The 24,429-nt window shown below is 43.7% G+C and overlaps 1 protein-coding gene across 1 annotated transcript in view; it reads right to left on the bottom strand.

Moving 5' to 3' along the window:
* The window catches only part of LOC114584578 (dynein beta chain, ciliary-like), a 253,572-nt gene that overhangs the window by 107,179 nt on the left and 121,964 nt on the right, over positions 1 to 24,429 (bottom strand). Inside the window, exons 47-53 of the mRNA XM_028706567.2 lie at positions 17,067 to 17,271; positions 15,629 to 15,794; positions 14,447 to 14,549; positions 12,026 to 12,265; positions 8,979 to 9,140; positions 6,387 to 6,580; positions 2,223 to 2,385 (exon numbers count right to left, since the gene is read on the bottom strand). Of these exons, the coding sequence (XP_028562400.2) occupies positions 2,223 to 2,385; positions 6,387 to 6,580; positions 8,979 to 9,140; positions 12,026 to 12,265; positions 14,447 to 14,549; positions 15,629 to 15,794; positions 17,067 to 17,271 (1,233 nt within the window). The remainder of the gene's footprint in view (positions 1 to 2,222; positions 2,386 to 6,386; positions 6,581 to 8,978; positions 9,141 to 12,025; positions 12,266 to 14,446; positions 14,550 to 15,628; positions 15,795 to 17,066; positions 17,272 to 24,429) is intronic.

Raw genomic sequence — 24,429 nt, 5'->3', positions numbered from 1 at the left:
CGCTTAACTGGCCGAGAGAGCCGTTTGTCCGCAGACAGTTTTTCCGGGTCATGTGGCCAGCATGACTAAGCCACTTCTGGCGAACCAGAGCAGCACACGGAAACGCCGTTTACATTCCCGCCGGAGCGGTACCTATTTATCTACTTGCACTTTGACGTGCTTTCGAACTGCTAGGTTGGCAGGAGCAGGGACCGAGCAACGGGAGCTCACCCCGTTGCGGGGATTTGAACCGCCGACCTTCTGATCGGCAAGTCCTAGGCTCTGTGGTTTAAACCACAGTACCACCCGTGTCCCTTTTAAATGTTACAAATAAACAAATTGAGCAGAGATGAATTAAAACGGCACAGCACTCCTGAAAGCAGCAAATCCTCTGTTGGTCATCAGATTCCCAGACAAGAGATCATAATGTGTCTTCCAGAGCTCAGGCTTGCTCACTCTTCCTCCACCCATCTCCAACTGCAGTTTCTGTCTCTTGCAGTCTCCAAACCTGCTTTTGTTTCTTGCACTGACAGATGTAGATGACATCAATGCAGTTGGGTGAGAAGGTGGAGGTATGCCACCTATATGTACTCCCTAGGAAGATAAATCGATTGCCAGCTGTTTCAAAAACACTGTGGTCCATTGTTAGCACTATTTCCCTGCTCCCCCGACAAAGGCAAGCCCTGGTAGCTAACCATTTCCAGGTAGGGCTCCCCCTGTTTATTCAGCATTAATCCTGATTTGCTTGCACAAACGTTACACAGTAGTTAGATTATATCCTGCTTTTATAAGGCATTCATTCCGATTTGTCTATGGATGGCTTTACAATTCACATTAATCCTGATTTGCTTGCAATGTGTTTACACGGCTTCCTGTTAAATCATTTGTCAATCCCACTTTTCAATCTGCCTTGTTCCTTTTTGAAAGTGGATTTGTTGCGCCAGAGAATTTTAATCCACTTCAGCTGTGAAGGCTTGAAGCAATTTAGTTTAGATTTCTCTGAATAGACGCATTTTTATATACAGTTTTGACTAACAAACACTCGTTTTACAAAGCAATTCCCCTAATGTAATGTGTTATGTGTGTAAATATATACTGCACTTACTAATATATGCATTTATATGCATACTTTGATCTTGTATATGCAGTTTTGTGCACAGTATTTGCCTGGGAAATTGCACTGCAAAATTTGGAGAAGTGCAACTTTTGAAGGATAGCTGTGCTTTGGTTCACATTTTGTTTTGGATAGTGTGAATTATGGTAAGTAAGTTCACCCTTTTTGCAAGGGTGCAATAATGTCTTCTCCAAGCAAATTCGGCATGGTTCATCTAAGGTTGAAATTGCGGTTGCTTCGCCCGCTCACATCTCATGCTCTTAACTTCTATGCAATACCAGAATGTATGCTCTGACAAGGCTTTACCATTGCCAGGAGATTACCGTATGTATGAAACTCAAAAGACATGTCACAGTCGGAATTCAAAATGACGTCAACAGATTGGAGAACTGGGCCAAATCGTACAACATGAATTTCAACAGGGACAAATGCAAGGTTCTGCACTTAGGCAGGAATAACCAGCTGCACCAATATAAGATGGGGAGGGCGGGGCATATGGCTTACTAGCAGAACAAGTGAAAAGGATCTTGGGGGAATGGTCTCCCTCAGGAGGTTGAGGACTCTCCTTCCTTGGACGTTTTTAAGCAGAGGTCGGATGGCCACCTGTCATGGATGCTTCAGATGAGATTCCTGTACAGTGGTACCTCTGGTTACGTACTTAATTCGTTCTGGAGGTCCGTTCTTAACCTGAAACTGTTCTTAACCTGAAGCACCACTTTAGCTAATGGGGCCTCCCACTGCTGCTGCGCCGCCAGAGCACGATTTCTGTTCTCATTCTGAAGAAAAGTTCTTAACCCGAGGTACTATTTCTGGGTTAACGGAGTCTGTAACCTGAAGCGTCTGTAACCTGAAGCATATGTAACCCGAGGTACCACTGTATTGCAGTGGGGTCCCTTCCAACTCTATGATTCTTTGATACAGTCATACCTCAGGAGTAGAACAGAATCTGTTCCGGAAGTTTGTTCGACTTCCAAAATGTTTGGAAACCAAGGCGCGGTTCGCAAACCAGAACACTCACTTCCGGGTTTGCCGGGTTTGGGAGCCAAAACGTTCGACTCGCAAGGCGCTCAACTTCCGAGGTGCGACTGTATCTGAATGCAGAATCTTACAAGTGCACTATGAGACCTACCCTGAGATCATGGATCCCGTAGCTTTTGCGTAGGGTGATTTGGAAGACTTCCAGTGAGCTGAGAAAAGCAGCCAAGCGGCACAGACTTTGCTTTCCACTTCCTCCGACTCCAATCAAAAGTGCATTCCCATAGGGAGCTTCAAGAATGCGGTTGATGCGGCAGCTACAGGGCAGGAACAGATTTGCAAAGACTGATCTTTTAAAGACAACCAGCTTTCTATCCAATATATTTATGGTTGTAAACTAACAGTGCAATCCTAACCATTTCTACCCACAAGTAAGTCCTACTGAACTCAATGGGGGTTCTCTCCCAGGTAAACAGGATTAGGATTACAGCCTAGAGTGGGATTAAGATTACAGCCTAAATTAGGATTATACACCAGGCTTTACTTTCAATTAAGCATGCATAATTATGCCACAATCCTACCAACCTCCCAAAGTTATTTAGTCCGTAATGACTGAGGTTATATTTCTAAAATATATTTAGAAATCAATAAAGGTGTTTTCTCACAGGTACTGAAGGAAGGGCATTTCTCTTAATTTCCAATATTGCAGAGCTTTTATTTCAAATTGTAGGATAGAAAGATCACTATATGTGGCATAAGGAGAAGAAAACCTAAGCATCTGTGCAGTCTGCAAATAAATTTGCCCTTCAATGACCCTCCATCAATTAATAGGGGGAAATAACTAAGCTGCTATTAATGTGTTCACTAATTAATCTCCCTATTAAATTATTTAAAAGTTGATAGCCCTACGATCAACCTTTTTAATAACCATGTACTTGGGAGGGGGACTTGAACTTAAGAACTTATTTAAGTTTGAATTTCCTGCAACTTTGAACTTAACAGTTAAAGCTTGTGTAATACTCCTCTCCTTCAAAGGTAAATTGTAAACGCAGTTTACAACCGAATGGCGGTACATTTGAGATAGTGCTATGTAAGAAAACGTAACAGTAACTCTGAATAAAAGGTGTTGCTAACATCTAATATACAGTCACTGTTTCTGTTGTTACTGCTGTAGTCAGAGTGTGGGACAGTTTGCTCAACTATTTAAGAAATAGTTAAATAGACCAGTGATCACACATTTATGTCCCAGGGCACTGTAAACTGATCTTGGAAACTTCTGCTACATTTGCCACTTGGAAGTGTCTTCAAATGTTTTCTAGACTATATGATGAGCTGTGATTCTGGCACACATCCACATGGGTCATAATGAGAAAATCTTGTGGCAACACCACCAAGTCATTAAGGCTATAGGATGCTTGAGAATTTCACCTGGTCTGAATTTTTAAGCACCTGACGTTCACTTCCTTGACAAACACGCAGATCAGAAAGCAGTTCTTTTTGGTTTTTCAAACATTTCCAAATCTGCAGTACAGTTCTCCGCTCATTAAAAAAATGTGTATTTTAGTATAAAATACATAGAAAATTTTGTATTTTAGGGTAAAACGCATATAAAATTGTGTAGCAAAAATGTATTTGTTTTTCCCCTTCCCAGAAGCACAGCAGATCCCTGTGGGGCAAAATGGCCCCAATCCATTGCATCCAGGTTGCCTGCCACCCAGCCAAGAGGGGACAGAGGGAAGGGTGTGTGGCTGCTGTCACCAATGGCAAATGTAAATAAAATAACCCACTCACATCAATAACAATCAAGGTGTTTTGTTTTGTTTTGTTTTGTTTTTCAAGGGCAAGGAGGAAGAAGATCAGAGTAGATGGGGGTGGATTTCTTAAGAGGGCACCTTGTTCGTCAATAAAAACTTTCTGACGATAACAGTTGTTCAACAGTGGAGCAATCTCCCTCAGGTGGTTGTGGACTCTCCTTCCATGGAAATTTTTAAGCAGAGGTCGGATGGCCATCTGTCATGGATGCTTTAGCTGAGATTCCTGCATTGCAGGGGGTTGGACTAGATGACCCCTGGGGAAGGTCTCTTCCAACTCTAAGATTCTATGATCACGAGAATTGGAAACTTGCCTTTTTAAAAAAATGAAAGTTGATAACTAAAGGAGCTGAGCAACAAAGGCCCGTATAGTTAAAGCTATGGTTTTCCCAGTAGTGATGTATGGAAGTGAGAGCTGGACCATAAAGAAGGCTGGTCGCCGAAGAATTGATGCTTTTGAATTATGGTACTGGAGGAGACTCTTGAGAGTCCCATGGACTGCAAGAAGATCAAACGTATCCATTCTGAAGGAAATCAGCCCTGAGTGCTCACTGGAAGGACAGATCCTGAAGCTGAGGCTCCAATACTTTGGCCACCTCATGAGAAGGGAAGACTCCCTGGAAAAGACCCTGATGTTGCAAAAGATTGAGGGCACAAGGAGAAGGGGACAACAGAGGACGAGATGGTTGGACAGTGTTCTCAAAGCTACCAGCATGAGTTTGACCAAACTGCGGGAGGCAGTGGAAGACAGGAGTGCCTGGCGTGCTCTGGTCCATGGGGTCACGAAGAGTCGGACACGACTAAATGACTAAACAACAACAAAGGAGGCTGAAGAATGAACCCGATTCTGAATTAGAAGCTATATTATAGACAAGCTTTTTGAAATAGCTATGATTCTATGATTTAGGCTCCCTCAAAACAGGCAGCACCACTGCCTTTCTTCTCTCTAACACACAAAAGATGCTGGCCACTACAGTCGTACCTTGGATCCCAAACGCCTTGGTACTCAGACATTTTGGCTCCCAAACGCCACAAACATGGAAGTGAGTGATCCAGTTTGCGAACATTCTTTGGAACCTGAACATCTGCCGTGGCTTCTGGAGCTTCCTGTAGCCAATAAGAAGCCACACTTTGGTTTCCGAACGTTTTGGAAGTTGAATGGACTTCCGGAATGGATTCCGTTAAACTTCCGAGGTTACCATTTGCTTGATGTTGTTGGAAGTGTTGGTTGAGCAGTTGTAGATCAATTATTTTAGCTAGCCATACACATTACACAGCTGCTCAAGTAGACAAGGTTCTCTGGATCGAAGCCTTTATCAAACAAACTCTTTTTTTACCACTTCACCATCAGCATGCAGCATGGCAAGATGATGACAAAACTTTGTTAGTGCTGGGTTTAATAGCCATGTGGTTTGAGGTTTCTTAAACAAGGACTGTGAGTAGAGTAAGTTTTTTTCTTTTATTGATTAGATCAATCTCTGCTGGGACTGAAGCTTTCTCAAGAACTCATCCTACCTCAGACTCGCTGACATCTGGCCTCAGGCTGAGCTCAGCCCCTACATGCATGACTTCCTGCCAGAGTAATTAAGTGCGTTTTTCTTGATTAACAAAAAAACAAAACAAGAGGGGAAAATTAATTTGCTTTCTGTTGCAGATCCTGGTGGAAGAGCCTTTCAGAAACTCTTTGGGAAACGATTCCATCATTGCCGCGCTGATGAGGCATCGTCAAACTGGGCCACAATATAGATGAATGTAGTGCCAGTCTTCAAAACAGATACAATACAGTGTAGACACACATACATATATATGAATGATACCTTTTATGGATTCATATTCCACTGTTTAAAAACCCCACCATTCAAAGCTACCGTACGAACAGCATATGGAGTAGGATGAGAGTGTGACAGAATGAAGATGTAAGTAGGGAAATTTAGAACATTGAAATGTACCTCATAATTATTTCCTCCCAGTCCTTATTATACATTGATATCTTCACTGAAATTAGCAAGCTGCTAGAAAGAAATGCCATAGGACCCGAGAAAGGGGAACTGACGTTTTTCATTTCACCCAGGGATCTCTAGAATAATTTTAAAGCATCAGGGGATTCTTTCATGACACACACCTGGAATTGTAAAATATTTGAAAGCTATGTAATATTCTATCAACCGAATCTTAAAATATCCTTGCAGGTCATGTCTCTATCTGCCCCTGAGCTTTACTGTGGATTTGACTTCAGCAGCAGGGTACCTGTTGGTCACACACTGAGCAACAGCCAATGGGTTACAATAGATCCTGGCTCCTTGAGACCTTTAAAAAAAATTGCAGATGCATTTCTATAGTAAGCCTGTGGTAAAAGTCTTGCTTAGACCCGGCCACTTTACAAGCACCCCTGGCCCTTTTCTAAAACTTTCCAGGAGGGCATTTTCAAATACTTTGTAAATACTCCAGTGTATTGTTTGCATCGAAGCGGCACCTCTCACACACACGCCAAGACTCGAATAACTTACACGTGCTGTATGGCATCCTCAAAGAGAACAAGGTTCATTGCTGCATGCAGTTCGTTGTAGTGCTCTAACGCCTCTGTTAAAATTCTGGTCAGCTTCTTCCAATCAGATACTGGAAAGTAACGAGGTTCTCCAACACCATGGGCAAAGTGGCAGTAAATTAGTGGCTTATAGATAAATATGTGCTCATCAACACCCTGGTGGCAACAACACAGAGATAGAAACAAGCGTTCATCCTGCACGTTAACCCTTTCGCTATATTGGTTCTCCTAATTTTAACTTGATATCAAATAGAGGATGCTGAAATTATAGCCAGAGAGGCTGAATTAAAATTTAGGAACATAGGAAGCTGCTATATACCATTGGTTCTCCTAAGCTCAGTATTGTCTACCCAGCCTAGAAGTGGCTCTCCAGGGTTCCAAGACTTGGGGACACTCCCAGTTTCTCCAGGAGATGCTGGCGGTCCAACATGGAACTGTCTGTAGGCAAAGCAAAAGCTCCACCATAGAGCTACGGCCACTCTCAAATCTCTCTGGCAAGACAATGCAAAATACTTGACTTGTAGCCAGAGCCTTTGCACACTTACTCAGAAACATCCCAATGTGCTCAATAGGACTTGCTTCAAAGTAAATGCACACAGGACTGTAGTCTGAGTCACCAGATACCACAGCCCAAGAGCAGATAAATGTCCATTCCAGAAAACTAAAAGGTCACAATCCAGCTCAGACTGAGAACATGAAAACGAAAACTGGCATTCTTTTCCTTTTCCTGTTTTGTATGAAAATGTGAAACCAGCCTCGTATTGACCTGAAAGTGAGCACCAGAGCACAGTTATTGAAGGAAAAAAAGGTAAAGGACCCCTGGACAGTTAAGTCCAGTCAAAGGCGACTCAGGGGTTGCAGCGCTCATCTCACTTTCATGTCAAGGGAGCCGGCGTTTGTCCGCAGACAGCTTTCCAGGTCATGTGGCCAGCATGACTAAACTGCTTCTGGCGCAACGGAACACTGTGACAGAAAAAAAGAGCACACAGAAATGCCGTTTACCTTCTCATCACAGTGGTACCTATTTATCTGTTTGCACTGGTGTGCTTTCGAACTGCTAGGTTGGCAGCAGCTGGGACAGAGCAATGGGAGCTCACCCTGTTGCGGGGATATGAATGGATGTCCTTTTGATTGACAAGCCCAAGAGGCTCAGTGGTTTAGACCACAGCGCCACGCACATCCCCTAAGTTATTGAAGTACCACATGGCAGTACAGAGTCTCCAACAAAGATGTGCTCTCCCAAGCCCACATTCCCAACATGTTCACAATCCTGTCTCAGTGACATCTACGTTGACTTGTTCATGCCTGGAGAATGGCTAGATGTCCAGGTTCAAGCTGCATGACCACTGGCAACATCAACCCTGCTCCGTGGGAATCACTTGCAGATGACCGCAGTGCCTGGAGACAAGCAGACAGGTCATGTATCCATAGCAGTGAGCGGAGGAGGAATGACCTCTGGGAGGAGCACAGGGGGAAGAAACGCCATAGTGTGTCTGCAGCAGCACAACCCGACGCCTTCATCTGCCCCGGCTGCAACAAAACATGTCGCTCCCATATCGGTCTCTACAGCAACAGCAAAGTGCTGCAAACTTCCAACAGTTTGACTTCACCCTCGAAGGTGCACTCCTCCATTGTCTCTCAAGACAGATGGATGCCAGCAATTTACTTGAAACGCTTACTTCTATTGCACCTCCCTAGAAGTTCAAGGCAGCTTGACAGCAAACATGGTACCTTAGCCTCAAGCAGTTCTCATATATTTTTAATAATAATAATAATAATAATAATAATAATAATAATAATAATAATTTATTATTTGTACCCCGCCCATCTGGCCGAGTCTCCTCAGCCACTCTGGGCAGCTTCCAACAAAGATTAAAAATACATTAAAATGTCACACATTAAAAACTTCCCTGAACAGGACTGTTTTAGAAATGTTTCAGCAACTTATTGACAGGGATGTAGTGAAAGGGGTGGCTATAAACTTACGTTGTGGGCATGTGACAAGGCATCTGTGTTCTGCGATCAAGTTTTTAGTCCCAGACTTGGGATCCGCTTTTAACGCCACCATGCATGTGTATGCCGGTTATGCCCATGGTGAGCCCCAGTTTTGGATCCCAAATCTTCAACTAAAAACCAATGGTCAGTTGATGCTATACATTTTTAAGCTGTCATGACAGAGTCCTTCATGTGTCACACAATCAAGCATGTGTCACACAATCAGTTCCCTTTCCAATGTATACACTCAGAATCATATTCAGCAGACAGATCACTCTCAACTGCAAAAATCTAGGCTGAAAACACCTGATCGCCATCTTATTGAATGTAACACTGACATAGGCTCACAATTGCGCTATTTTCCCCTGTCTTCATTCCAATAATGACCATTAAAGCAGATGGTTACTGAGGAAATTCACAATCTTCAGCAGAATCAATTAGATCTGTCCAACCTGCTTTTCTAACCGCAATCAATGCATTTCATTAATGATTATTCCATAGATGAAAAACACGCCTCAGATAGGAATGTTTCATGCTCAAAGTCACACTCAAGACATACCTCAAAATGCCTTTTGGCTGTATCAATAAGCACTTTGTTATAATGTTCAATATCATTTTCCTCCATAAGTTTATCTGAGTAGACTCGGGAAGATTCATGAAACCATAACTGGACCAAGTCAATAGGAGACCGCACACAGTCCGGGGTTGCGAAAAGCATACCCTACAAAACAGTTTGAAGTGTTTATTTGCACATTATCTTTCTTGAGCCTCAGTTTATGACTAATACCTAAATATGCCATTCTATAAGCTGTACTCCTCTGGCACACACAAAAACGTGTGGCTTTGCTATTCACAATATGTGCATATATTTGATAGGCAATTAATGGCTTGCAGCTAAAAGCAACGTGTTGTTTATAATGAGGCACTATGGTTGCCTTGTGAACATCAATTCCTTTTCCTCCCACCCTTACTATCTATAATTTACATTTGAGTGAAAATCATGCTTTTATACTTTGCCTCGAGAACGGCCTCACTCTATTTACAGCATTCCGTTCTCAGACTATGGCTGTGTGCACATTACCTATTTCCTCTGGCTCCAATGTGCCCCCACCGCTGGCTTTTAAATATGGGTACACACATCACCCATGATGCAGAGCTATCCCATCGTTTCTTGAGAAGTAATACTGTTTCATGTATTTCCCCTCAAACTGGCTTCAATCCGAAATAGAAGAAGAAGAAGAAGAAGAAGAAGAAGAAGAAGAAGAAGAAGAAGAAGAAGAAGAAGAAGAGTAGTAGTAGTAGTAGTAGTAGTAGTAGTAGTAGTAGTTTGGATTTGATATCCCGCTTTATCTCTACCCGAAGGAGTCTCAAAGCGGCTAACATTCTCCTTTCCCTTCCTCCCCCACAACAAACACTCTGTGAGGTGAGTGGGGCTGAGAGACTCAAAGAAGTGTGACTGGCCCAAGGTCACCCAGCAGCTGCATGTGGAGGAGCAGAGACGCGAACCCGGTTCCCCAGATTACGAGTCTATCGCTCTTAACCACTACACCACACTGGCTCTCAATGAAAACTCAAACCACATCCACTTCGTAGTTAAGCTGAGGTATATACATGTGAGACAGTCACTGCGCATGCGTTCATGACAGCTTCATGAGGACTTGGGGGTTGCGGGGGGGGGGGTGCACAGCTGGTTGAGACATCCTTGCTCCCCTTTGGTGTCTACAACAGCATGCAAATGTGACTTGAAACCCAGCGAGGCAGAAATGACCTCACTGTTTTTTAAGCTGTTAATGTGTACCAGTGGCGTATCGTGGGTTGCCAGTGCCAGGGGCCACATGGAGGGGTGAATGGGAGGGAGGGAGACGGATGGAGTACGCATGCGCATTTAACTGCCCAATGGCACCCACATAACCCACGAGATTGCAGCCACAGAGATAAGAAGAGATGTTCTGTTGTTTGGAGAGTTCACATCCTGTTACACACGGAGAAGCCGTTTTCAACAGAGCCCAGCGACAGAAGTGTGCAGCTGTATTGAGGCAGTACTGGGTGCTGAAATTTTGTGTCCCCTACCAATTTTGTGCCCACTCCAACTGCCCCTGTGCCCCCCCATGCTATGCCACAGATATGTCCATAGCTGCAGTGGCGTAGCGTGGGGGGTGCAGGGGGGGCCGGCCGCACCGGGCGCAACATCTGGGGTTAGGGCAAATCCACAGGTTAGGGGGCGCAAATCCACGGGTTAGGGGGCGCAAATCCACGGGTTAGGGGGCACAAATTACTTGCCTTGCCCCGGGTGCTGACAACCCACGCTACGCCACTGCATAGCTGTCAACCTTCCCTTTTTTGCAGGAAATTCCCTTATTCCAGCACCGTTTCCGGCTGCTTCCTGCTGCTATCCTGGATTGTTAGATATCCTGTAGACTGTCCCCAGGACAGGTGAGGCTGCTGATCCCTTATTTTAACAGCTATGGATATGTCCATAGCCTTATTTTCCAACCCCCACCCCCACCCCAGTCTAAAACTTTTCTAAGGCTAGAATTCCATGCAAATAAATATTATTTATGAACTTAGATCCATCACTGACCCTGCTTTTTACTGTGCAGACCAGCCATTTCCTCCTGCAAGACTACTGCAGGGCTGCCTCGCTCACCAGGCAATGCGAGGCAGTCGCCTCAGGCGGCAGATCTGGGTCCAAGGAGTGTGCTGCTCACTGCCTCTGCCTCCTATGTGGCTGTGCCTCCTCCACCTTACGTGCGTCACGTCACTTCTGTGCCCCACTGCTGCCTACTCCTTTGTGGGTGTGACCTGCTGCGGTGGCCACCCCCCCCCCCATAGCAGCAGGGCAGACCATGCACACAGCAGAGGAAGGGGCAAGGGGCATTTATAGAGGCAGCAGTAGCTGGGGGGGAGGCAGGGCAGCAGAGGGGCACGTCCAAGGAGGCGGAGGCAGGGAACAGCGGTGGGTTTTTGCCCCAAGTGGCAAAACGACCTAAGCTGGCTGTGGTCCACTCTATGCGGGTTATATAACAACTCCGATCATGGTTATGAAGCAATGGGAGTTCTTAAATGATTATTTACAAAACCAGGGCTCGACTATAAAAATCTGGTTGTGTTTAGAATAACCTTGTGCGTAATATAAAAAACACAAAGTGAGACATTAAGGAAATCCAAAGGGAAAATATGAAGAACAGAGGATTTGACGAACGGATTATTAAAAACGCGCAAGGCAAACAGTGGAAGTCTTTTTAAAAACAACAACACTTTTTAAGGTGGATAAGGACAAGATGAAATTATACAATTGAATATAAATATAGATGGGAAACGGCTATGTATAGTGAATACTTATCTACTTTTAAAAATTTTCACCCATGATCCTTTTCTTTTACTTCTTTATTTTTTCTTTGTTCTTTTTTTCTTTTTTCTGATATCTTATCTTTCATTTCACTCCTTTATTGTGAATAGCATTTCCCCCCCCCCCTTGGTTATATGTATTTTCTTTTGTTGTAAATATGTATGTTTTCTAATTTGTACTTAATAAAAATTATTTTTTTTAAAAAAAAAACAAAACTCCGACCAACTGGAAACAAAGAAAGGAGTGAACTGCATTACCTGGAATATGCGTGTCAAATCTCTTAGATTAAAAATATAATGAAATCGGATGGCCGTGGGTAGAAAATTCTGCGTCATCTTCTGGTGCAGTGAAATGGCAGCTTGGACAAGTGTGCCGACAGACTTCACTATGCTGTAACAGAATCCCCCTTGCTGGAAATGCATGTTCATTATCTTCCCGTAGATAGCTGCTAAAGCATCAGCTCCCGGGAAGTGGACAGCAAACACAGAGAAATGTCTCTGAAAGAGAAGGGGGGAAAGGGAGACGGGGAAGAAGCAAACCAGAGAGTATATTATAGCCACTATTTGATTAGCATATTTGAAATCTTGAAGGCAACTTTCATAGGGAGCTGAAATGTTTTTTGGGTGTGGGGAGACATACTTTGCTACACACACACACACACACACACACACACACACACACACCGTATTTTTCGCTTTATAGGACACACCTATAGGACGCACCTTGTTTTAGAGGGGGAGAACAAGAAAAAAAATTTCTCCCCCTCTCTGCTCAGCGCCCCTTCAGTGAAGCGGCAGGAGAAATGGAGCCCCTTCCATTTCTCCTCCCGCTTGGCTGAAGGGGCGCTGTGCTATCCCTGAATTCTTGGGAGAGCAGGGACTCTCCCGGCTTCAGGCTCTCCCGGCTTCAGCGAAAGGAATCTGAAGACTCCAGAGTGCAGCAGGAACTCGCGCTGCACTCCGAAGGCTTCAGGCGGCTATCCCTGAAGCCTGGAGAGCGACCGACGCCTCTCGCTCTCCAGGCTTCAGTGAAAGCAACACGAAGCGTCCGGAGCGCAGAGGGAGCACTCCCTGTGCACTTCGGAGGCTTCACGTTGCTATCGCTGAAGCCAAGGAGCCTGCATTCGCTCCATAGGACGCACACACATTTCCCCTTAATTTTTGGAGGGGGAAAAGTGCGTCCTATAGAGCGAAAAATACGGTATATATTCCTACACATCAGAAGAGCCCTCCTGGACCAGACCCAAAGTTCAGCATCCTGCTTCCAAAAAGTGTTCAACAAGATGCCTCCAAGAAGCCAATGGAAAAGGATGAAGCCCAACCCAGTCTCCCATCTTCGATTGCCTAGTGTCAGGCTTCAGGGAACTGGCTTCCTCCCCACTTTGGCAGTAGATAAGCAGAACAAAGGAAAAGGAGTCTTCTAACCAGTTAGAAACTTTAATGATCACAGCGAGAGAATCCATTTCCTGGGAATGAAGGTGCTCCCACAATTAAGGGTTCCACTCACTCACTCCCTAGTCACACACGTCATTACTGCGTCTTGTAACCCGAGCTTGTAACCACTGTGCTTTCTTTGCTGCCACCTTATCTGCTCTTCTTGACCTTGGGCTGAGCAAAGGAATGCTTTCCAGAGACAATGAATCTGTTAACCCTCTCCCTCCCAGTGATTCTTCTCCTAACTGTTCCCCATCCAGATTTCCCAGCTTCTGCCTTCTGAACTATGTCCCTCTGCAAACCACTGTTTCAAATCTATACTGTCCTCCTGCTCCTGGGAAGATTCAGGATCCTGATCAGGAGCAGGGGGAAGGGGTGGCTCCCACCATTCCTCCTCAGTGCAGCCCTCCTCATCACGGTCCCTGACACCTAGTGTTATGTACTGAGTTGAATAGGATCCAAATGCAGCAGTCTGATTGGTCCTAGAACAATAGGATCCAAAATGCAGCAGTCTGATTGGTCCTAGAACAATAGGATTCAGAATGCAGCAGTCTGATTGGTCCTAGAACAATGCAGCAGTATGATTGGTCCGCAGGAGCCACCCAATCCAGCTCCAGGTGGAAGTGAATCCGCAACCTGATTGGCCTACAGGAGAATCCAGGAATTAGCCAATCACGTGCGGCCCATTGTGTAAATAATGTATATGAAGCAGATATTTTGGGGGAACTTTCATTCCTCACTACCATGAGCTGAATAAAGAGCATGAAATCCACTCTCGACTCCAAGTATATTTCACCTAGTGATCCTCCTGTGCTTTTAATTTTGTTTCATTCGTGCTGGTTTTCACTTCATCACAAAATACTTCACCTGGCTTATTCAAGTCAGGCATCCATTCACATTCAGAGGATACTTTTGCAGATTAGGAAGCTATTTCCAATGAGTGCTTATGTGTGAATGGACCTAGTTGTGCTCATTCCTGATCATGTTATTTAGCTCTGTATCTAGTCCAACGATTCACGTATCATTATTTATTAGTATTATTATGAGAAAGCAGAGAAAAGCTGTGCTTGAGTATTTTTAACACACATAAACCCCCAAAAACTCTATCTCCAGAGGTGTAAACACCAGTGCACACAATAAAGTTAATGATTTTCTCTTTTGCTGAAATTAAAATCACTTTAATATTATTCTGGGGAAGAAGAGGGAGGAATAGGCAGCTAACATTTGGCACTTATGGCAACCTACCTGAAGACGCTGATTTACTGAAAAACTTCCAGCCGTGGGATTCATGCACGTGACATACTGACAATTGTGAATTTCTTTCAAAATCAGTTTCTGTCTGTCATACCTATGTAGTTACAAAATAACAAAGAGATAATAAAACTCAATTGTATATTCACAGTTTGAGATCCCTATTGACAGATCTTCACACTGAAGGCTGCTGGAAGAAAGTCTGATTATGTAGCCCTCTGTTAAAAGATCTGAAAACCTTTCTTTTGTCCCTGCTCTCTTAACACAAGATTCCTATAATTCTCAGTCTCTTAAGCAACTCTGAAGACTGACAGGACCTAAATTTGGCCTTCTCTCATCAAATTATGACAGTAGTGTTCAAGTATCTCCTGTATGGAGGCGAGAATTTCCAATGTTGGCATCCCTTTAACAAGGCTATTGAGATGCCGTAACCAATTTCGACAAGTGCAGCAGATGCAGTTCTGCGCTTGGAAAGGGGCTGGATGTGGTTCAGGGTTACTGTGAACTCATTCACCCAGTCAAAATCAGGTAACAGGTAATGAGGAAGATAAGCGTCTGCCTGAGACCTTGCAGATCCCACGTTAATCAGGGTAGACAATACAGTGGTACCTCTGGTTATGTACTTAATTCGTTCCGGAGGTTCACTTCTGGCGAACCAGAGTAGCGCATGGAAACGCTGTCTACCTTCCTGCCGGAGCGGTACCTATTTATCTACTTGCACTTTGACGTGCTTTTGAACTGCTAGGTTGGCAGGAGCAGGGACCGAGCAACGAGCTCACCCCGTTGCGGGGATTCGAACCGCCAACCTTCTGATCGACAAGCCCTAGGCTCTGTGGTTTAGACCACAGCACCCCCCACGTTCCTTTTCTAGCTGTACTTCTTGGCAATACCTACTAAGGTAAGCAGCAACTGCATCCCCAAAATTTTGCAATCATTTTGTCATGCTCTTCCATTGATGGTTGGCTCCCCATATATAGAGCATCTACCAGTGCAAATATTGAAGATTTCCCCAGCAGAAGATAAGCAAAATAAGGGTTCCTACTCATGAATATATGCTATGCTATTTTCTTTACTCATCAGTTCATAGTCATACTAGTCAAGCTAGAAATCATTTAATATTTCCAAATATGCATATATGTATTACTTTAAACTTAACAAAAAAAAAAAAAAGTTTACCAATGACTATAGTCGAGGTGCTGTCTAATTAAAGTATGAGGCTGGACAGTCCCATAGGCATCCACCTCAGGCATATTAAGATCGTCAATGAAGTAAATTAATTTTCTCATGCCTGGAGGAGCATAATTTCTGCCAGCTTTCTTTTCCAAGGACCTTTCAAGAACACCTGCGAAGAGAACAGAAGTTGCATGAGAACAATAGTTGAAGCGCAGCTGTAGGAAAAGGCAAAGAGTTCAAATACCTAGCGCGCTCAAACAGATCATTATCGTCATATATAGAGCTTATTCATGTACGCTTTCACATGTCGAAGGCTCAGAGGATCTAAAACCCCTGAAGTACGTGAATGAAATTTATTCTGAGCTGCCAGGCAGAAACGACAGACTTTGTGGCTGAGGGCCTATATTGGGAGTAGCCAATGTGGTGCCTTCCAGCAGTGGTGGACTCAGTGCGGCTCAAATTTCAGCGGCTCCCCCTGCCTCTTGAGTTCACAATTGTTGTGGTACCGCCTGTGGCGCTGATGCCCAGTGTAGCCAAACCAGTCATGCTACCCTAAAACAGTCTCTCCTTTCAGAGAGTGGTGTTTTCCCAACTCCCATCAGCCTCAACCAGCATAGCCAAAGACAAGAGGTAATGGGGGTTGTGGTAAAACAACAGAAGGCAGACACTACACACACAAAATAGACCGTGTTGATGCATCTAGGTCTAAATAAATAAATAAATAAGACCTGGAACTGGAAGCACTAAACCACACAGGGGATCCATGACCGATCCTCCAGCATTTGTTTATTTTTTTGCTTTTTCTGACAAATGGTGTGCTGTAATCTTAGTACCGCCAAGACCACATAACACCGGTCCTGAAAGACCTACACTGGCTCCCAGTACAATTCTGAGCACAGTTTGAAGTGTTGGTGCTGACTTTTAAAGCCCTAAATGGCCTTGGCCCAGTATACCTCAAGGATATCATTCAGCCTGGACACTAAGGTCCAGCCCCGAGGGCCTTCTGGTGATTCCCTCATTGCGAGATGTGAGATTACAGGGAACCAGGCAGAGGGCCTTCTCGGTAGTGGTGCCCGCCCTGTGGAACGCCCTCCCTTCAGAAGTCAAGGAAATAAACAACTATCTGACTTTTAGTAGACATCTGATGGCAGCCCTGTTTAGGGAAGTTTTTAATGTGTGGTGTTTTATCACATTTTTTATATTCTCTTGGGAGCTGCCCAGAGTTGCTGGGGAAACCCAGCCAGATGGGCAGGGTATAAATAATAAATTATTATTATTATTATTATTATTATTATTATTATTACTACTACTACTACTACTACTACTACTACTACTTAATTCCCAGGTCTGCGGTGAAATGGCATGGTTTTTCAATTTTGAAGTTGCGCCGCTGTAAAGACAGAATATTAAAGGAGGAGGTAAAATGATGGTAGTTACATACGCTGAAGCATAGCAGATGTTGTGTAATAATTGAAGGGGACTTTAGCCACCATATAATCTTCTGAGAGCTTGCTAAACTTGTCCGACATGAGAATGGTTTTTCCAACTCCAGCATTTCCCACAAGCATAATTGGCTGACCCTTCTCCAAAAGCAAATCCACAAAATATCTCAAGCGAATGGTCTCGGATGTATGAATCAAGACTGTCTGTTCCCTCAGACAAGGCAAAGAGGTATATGCATTTTAGAGACAAGGGGGAAAGATATATGTTATGCAGTTAAGAGTGCTCTTTCGCAATGTAAATCAATGTAATTGTTTTTATACTTCAATTTAGGTGACAGAAAAGTGAATTTATACATTAAGATTAAACAAGTGGAAATATATAACAGTTACTCAGACTTTATACTTGTCATAATCTTAATTTTGTAATAACAATGAATGATTTTTGACACTGCAAAGATCAGAAGCTAAATAGCTGTTTTAGCAAGATTACATTATATAGCATTTGTAACTCAATGTGGTGGAATACTGCATTTTGCTGTCACTTAAAATACAGTGAAATGTAATATGAGAATTATTGCAATGTCTATATTCACATTTTCAAATATAAATGACATGCTATAAACATAAGTCATAGCGCTACCATATGATTATGCTGAAATAATATAACATGGACATAAATGAAGAGAAATGATGTTGAATTGCTTTTGCCAATAAGTTGGACCGAAAATTCTACCCAAGGATATCAGAATTAAAATTGGGAAACTGAGTAAATATGGCAGCAATAATTTTATTCACAAAAAAGGCCCAATTTCTTTTGAAAATGTAATTGCAGATATACTTTAATATTTATCACCCCAGGCAGTTCATTCACACTGCAGAAAATAGGCATATCAATGGCAGAAATGAAGTATGAAGTCAGCTTGTATAGGAGATAATGTGAGAATCTGGTGAGGTGGTGAGAGGGTGGGAGGAAGATCGCTCTCTCTACAAGGTTCCAAATGAAAAATAAAGTACAGGTCCATAATGGACTGTCATTTTTACAAGCCCACAAAGAACCCGAGGAGGCAGATAGAAAAATGTGGATTCTTGAAGTGAAATATGCCTACTGCATATTGAATCAATCGCTAAGCTTCAAGAGTTTTTCAGCGGCTGTCTCTGGTGTGTATGACGTGTGAATACACTCGTTCTGGTGTTGCGAAGAGAAACGCTTGCACTATAGTGAAGAAAGTCTAATAACAATCAGAGCAAGGCTATAATTAATTGTGATTCTGGATGCAGTTTCTACTTTAGTGATTAATTGATACTGTGTAGTCTCTTGGGTAAGTTAATTAACTTATCTGTGCTTAGTTTAGCCAACTGGAAAATGGACATATTATTACTTAATTGTATCACAGAAACGTTGTGCGGTTTGATTAAGGTTAGAGCTTGGAAACACTCAGGCACAAGCTCTACTTAGGAGCGAGCTATTTTGTTGTGACACGAGTGTGGTCTTCGGATAGGGTTGCAACTCATTTCAACTACTTATTCTTCGTTTATTTCTAGTTATTTCTATGCCGCTTTTAGGGCAAAAGAGTTACGAGGTGGTTTACATATATAAATAAAAACGGAGGGCAGGGGACTTAGAAGACATCTCACTACAGTAACAAACAAAATGGCAGTTTAAAAATGTTGTGGGTTATAGCGCAGCACTCACAGAATCAACGTTAAACCAATTAAAAGGAAATCAGAAGCAGTTTAAGCAATTAAATAATATTTACAAAACAGTCCAGTATCTCGGCTAAAAGCAGATCTAAACAAATTGATTCTCAAGGCCCATTTAAAAGCATTGAACCAAAAAAGATGGAACCAAATGTTCCTACTGGCTGAGAGTAGGGATGAAAGGATTTCTCCATTTATGTTGGTTCTCTCAGTTGCTCTTTGTGTGTGTATCTATGGGTTTTCAGAAGCATATAATAAAAAGTCAACAATAACAAATAAGTAACACAGATTTCCCGTTTTTTTAGTTGAATTAAGTACATAAAGGAGGTTACAGAGACAGTGGGTAGGTTAACAAATACTAAGCATGCTATCCCAAGGGGTCTTTTCAAAAACCAGCGTATGGAGCAGATAGCTTTAAAACACTGGAAGAGGTGTTGCTGTAGGATTGCCATATTTCAAGTGAAAATTCGGACACAAAAGTTGTTGAAAAAATAGTAATAATTCCCGTATTATTCGGGAAATTCTGGATGTATGGCCGCCCTAAATTACTGTATGTAAGCAAAGGAAACCAAACCATTGCAAATGTATCAGATCTGGGTTTGACTTTGACTTCAATTATGAGTCAGTTCTCCTTGAGTTGGCAGCCAGTGCAGCTTCCATTAAAAGGGGAGTTGTATGAGATTGAAGGGATGTGGGTGGCACTGTGGGTTAAACTACAGAGCCTAGGACTTGCCAATCAGAAGGTCGGCGGTTCGAATTGTTCTTAGATAGATCAAAGAGTGAGACAGTTTGCAATTCTTTCCATTTGTTTTAACCCTGATTAGAGTTCTCGTTAGAGGGACGTGGGTGGCGCTGTGGGTTAAACCACAGAGCCTAGGACTTACCGATCAGAAGGTCGGCGGTTCGAATCCCCGCAACGGGGTTAGCTCCCGTTAATCGGTCCCTGCTCCTGCTAACGTAGCAGTTCGAAAGCACGTCAAAGTGCAAGTAAATAAATAGGTACCGCTCCAGCGGGAAGGTAAACAGCGTTTCTGTGTGCTGCTCTGGTTCGCCAGAAGCAGCTTACTCATGCTGGCCACTGGCTCCCTCGGCCAATAAAGCAAGATGAGTGCCGCAACCCCAGAGTTGGCCACAACTGGACCTAATGGTCAGGGGTCCCTTTACCTTTACCTATGAGATCGAAACAGAACCCAGGCCAGTAATCTGGCTGCTACATTTTGGCCTGAGTCATCTTCAAGGGCAGTCCCACATAGAGTGCATTGCAGTAATCCAATCACGAATGTACCAGAGCATGGAGTACAGTGGCCAAGTCATCTCTGTCCAAAAAGGGTCTGTGGCTGAACCGAAAAGCCAGAACTGAAAAAAAGGCATTCCTAGCCACAGACCCACCTGAGCTTCCAGTGACAGAGCACCCTCCAAACTGTCAGCCTTTTCTGCTAAGGGAGTGCAACCCCATCCAGGGCAGGCCACCTCCCCAGCTCCCAGATATGAGAACTTAGGACACAAAACACTCCTGTCTTTTCAGGATTCAGTATCAGCTCATCGGCCCTTGTGTTATTAGCAAAAATAACATGAAAATGCATGCTATCAGGCATAAACTGCATACAAAAATCGGTATACAGTGGTACCTCGCAAGACGAATGCCTCGCAAGACAAAAAACTCGCTAGACGAAAGGTTTTTCCATTTTCGATTTGCCTCGCAAGACGAATTTCCCCTATGGGCTTGCTTCGCAAGACGAAAACGTCTCGCGACTTTGTTTTCTTTGTCTAAAAACAAAGACATGTTTTGTTTATAAAGTTAATTTATTTTTCCTTCAATTTTTGAACTGCTCTTTACAGTATGTGTGACTTTAAAGAGCAGTTAATAAACTGTTGTTGTACCAAATTTGGCTTTGTTTGGACTTTTTTTGACCATAGGAACGCATTAATTGATTTTCAATGCATTCCTATGGGATTTCGTGCTTCGCAAGACGAAAAATTCGCTAGACGACAAAAATTGCGGAACGAATTAATTTCGTCTTGCGGGGCACCACTGTATTAGGAAAAATTCACACTGAAATGCTGGTACGTTTTCAGGAGGGCATTTTTTAAGAAATTGCAAACTGAGGTGGAAAGGCGAAGAACTGAAGATTGGAAAAGTGAGAAATGGAGAGAAACAAAAACAGAGAGTTTGTGTGTTTGTGTACAGGGTGTGTAGATCTGGGAGAAGAGAAGAGACATCATGAAAGCCCATCTTATTTCTCCCTTATTTTCCCCAGCCTCAAAATGCCTTCCGTCCATTTGCCCACACTACAACTGTGGGGCCGAAGTGAGTCTTTTACACACTTCCTGTCTTCTCTCCTTGGACTAAGATGATCCCCCTTTCATCTAATGCTCCCTGGCTCTTTTCCTTCCTCCACTAAACGCTCCATAGGAGGAGAAGACACGACGTAGCCCCAAGTTGACTGATGTTGTTCTAAGTAAGCCCCACAGCGCTGCGTTTCCCCCCAACCGAGAAGTAAAAATCTAGAAATCCTAATTCGAAAGGCAGCTAACTCCAAGGGGGGGAAGGCTAAGAAAAAGCACGTGGAGCAGTGCATTTAAAAGATCTCTTGATATTGCTGCACCTCCATTGTTTGAACTGAAACTTCCCTGGCAGCAGTCCACAAGGCCTTTCCCTTCCTTGTGTCTCTTCATCGGCCTTTTGCTCAGCAAAAACTAGGCACTGAGTGCACCATGCAGGCTGCAACTGCCGGTGGGTTCTTCAAATCTCTTGCCACCCATAAATCCAGAACTACAAGCTCAGATTGCAATACTCTTGACGTGGTAGGATAGAGATTTCAGAACCTAAGCTTGAGGGAGTCAGCAACAATTGGTCACAATCTTGAACCCCACACCACCCCAAATGCAATGATCGGTGTGATGTCAATGCCATACTGGTCAGTGCATTCTGAGGATCTAAGATGGCACCATCCACTGCCAATCATTCTTGAACTGAGGCGGAACGTGACTATTATTTTAAATTACGACCTGCCGTGTGTGTAAGTGACTGGGGCCAACAGAGGGAGAGCTGGATGGAGGCCCTGCTTCACGTCTCTTTGGCTTGGCACTACAACAGCCAACACCCTCAACTCACTTGCGCACACTCTATCTATGCCTGACCAATCCTGAGACACCTGGCAGTGGGTAGGGCTTTAAAATATGAGATGAGCTCCTTTTCGGCTCCAGGCCATTGATAGCATGTGAACGACATCTTAAATCCCCCCCAAATACAATGCCCAAGACCACATCAGATTGGGTACTGAATTTTGAGGGCCTAAAATGGCAGTTAGGGACGCGGGTGGCGCTGTGGGTAAAACCTCAGTGCCTAGGACTTGCCGATCGTCAGGTCGGCGGTTCGAATCCCCGCGGCGGGGTGCGCTCCCGTTGCTCGGTCCCAGCGCCTGCCAACCTAGCAGTTCGAAAGCACCCCCGGGTGCAAGTAGATAAATAGGGACCGCTTACTGTTGTTGTTGTTTAGTCGTTTAGTCGTGTCCGACTCTTCGTGACCCCATGGACCAGAGCACGCCAGGCACCTCTGTCCTCCACTACCTCTCGCAGTTTGGTCAAACTCATGCTGGTAACCTCGAAAACACTATCCAACCATCTCGTCCTCTGTCACCCCCTTCTCCTTGTGCCCTCCATCTTTCCCAGCATCAGTGTCTTCTCCAGGGAGTCTTCTCTTCTCATGAGGTGGCCAAAGTACTGGAGCCTCAGCTTCACGATCTGTCCTTCCAGTGAGCACTCAGGGCTGATTTCCTTAAGAATGGATGTGTTTGATCTTCTTGCAGTCCATGGGACTCTCAAGAGTCTTCTCCAGCACCATAATTCAAAAGCATCAATTCTTCGGTGATCAGCCTTCTTTATGGTCCAGCTCTCACTTCCATACATTAAAAGGTTCTTTAATTCCTCCTCACTTTCTGCCATCAAGGTTGTGTCATCTGCATATCTGAGGTTGTTGATATTTTTTCCGGGAATCTTAATTCCAGCTTGGGATTCATCCAGCCCAGCCTTTCGCATGATGTATTCTGCATATAAATTAAATAAGCAGGGAGACAAAATACAGCCTTGTCGTACTCCTTTCCCAATTTTGAACCAATCAGTTGTTCCATATCCAGTTCTAACTGTAGCTTCTTGTCCCACATAGAGATTTCTCAGGAGACAGATGAGGTGATCAGGCACTCCCATTTCTTTAAGAACTTGCCATAGTTTGCTGTGGTCGACACAGTCAAAGGCTTTTGCATAGTCAATGAAGCAGAAGTAGATGTCTTTCTGGAACTCTCTAGCTTTCTCCATAATCCAGAAAGTAAAAGTACCTTACTAGCGGGAAGGTAAACGGCGTTTCCGTGTGCTGCGCTGGCTGCAGCTTGTCACACTGGCCACGTGACCCGGAAGTGTCTGCGGACAGCGCTGGCCCCCGGCCTATAGAGTAAGAGGAGCGCACAACCCTAGAGTCTGGCAAGACTGGCCCGTACGGGCAGGGGTACCTTTACCTTTACCTTTAAAATGGCAGTTGTCTGCCACAGGGTTGCCAACTTGAATAAAATATTGGGGGAGGGGCAGGTATTCCCAACCCCACCTAATCAATCACATAACGTGGTCCACTAGAATGGCAATTTCCATCCACTTTGGGGGGGGCAGCCTTGGCCCCTAGGAGTTGGCAAAGCAGGTGCATTTACCCCTTCCCTCTTAAGAAGGCATCTTGTTCTTGTTGCTTTAAATATGAAGATGTAAAAATGTAAACAATCTACCTTTGCTCTATACAGTGAAGCAGATTATTAATCAATAGAAATAAAGAAACAAGCCTGTGACACCATACCCACTTTCCCAGGAGCAAGCCCCACTGAAAATAGGATTTAGCTCTGAGCAACGATCTATAGGATTGTGCCGTAAATAAATAAATATTTGTGTCTGCCTTTGTAAGAAAAGGAAGAGCATTAATATTCATAACATCTAGAATCCAGTTCCCAATTTGCCATAAAATTCTAATGACTCCTAGAAAAGCAACCGAAAGCAGGAGTGAAATGGCCAACCCACCGCCAGCAAGATAATGATAATCAGGCATTTGCAAGTCAGCCACCAAACAACGCACTCCAAGTTCCCCAGAATGTTCAATATTGCAATGAAAAGCTCCAATTGTAGTTCAAATAAGTCTTCACTATGAGTGCATTGGATCATTTACCTTAACAATGTGAACGTGCTCTCATTATCATGTTCAACTTGATTAGTGTATAGTCTAACATTTAAAAGTGCACTTCAGATGGAAGAATGTATGAATGCATGATTGGTTTCTAATAAATTGAGCAACCTCCTAATGAACTGCGAGGGATCTAGAAGGAACCCGTGGACAGACACAGAGAATAGGATGCTTCCCCCTCACCTCCCAACACACAGAGCCCACCATGTGCTATATCCTTTATTTTTCAACATATCACTAAGCTGATCAAGGGATATGTTGAGAATTTGGAAAACTATATGCCTAAGAAAGGTGAGTATCACAGGGCTGGCTGAAAGTAATAATGAGGCTGCACAGGTAACACTTATCACTGAAGAAAAACTATCTAGGTCTCCTTTGCCTATATTGCTTTACATGCAATAGAATCACTTCACTGGGGGGGATAATAGTAGTAAAAAATACTCAAATGC

This window comes from Podarcis muralis, chromosome 1 (assembly GCF_964188315.1).
Source record: "Podarcis muralis chromosome 1, rPodMur119.hap1.1, whole genome shotgun sequence".
In the NCBI taxonomy this organism is placed as follows: domain Eukaryota; kingdom Metazoa; phylum Chordata; class Lepidosauria; order Squamata; family Lacertidae; genus Podarcis; species Podarcis muralis.
Note: the sequence above shows the minus strand (reverse complement) of the source record. Positions and strands in the feature narration are given on the sequence as shown.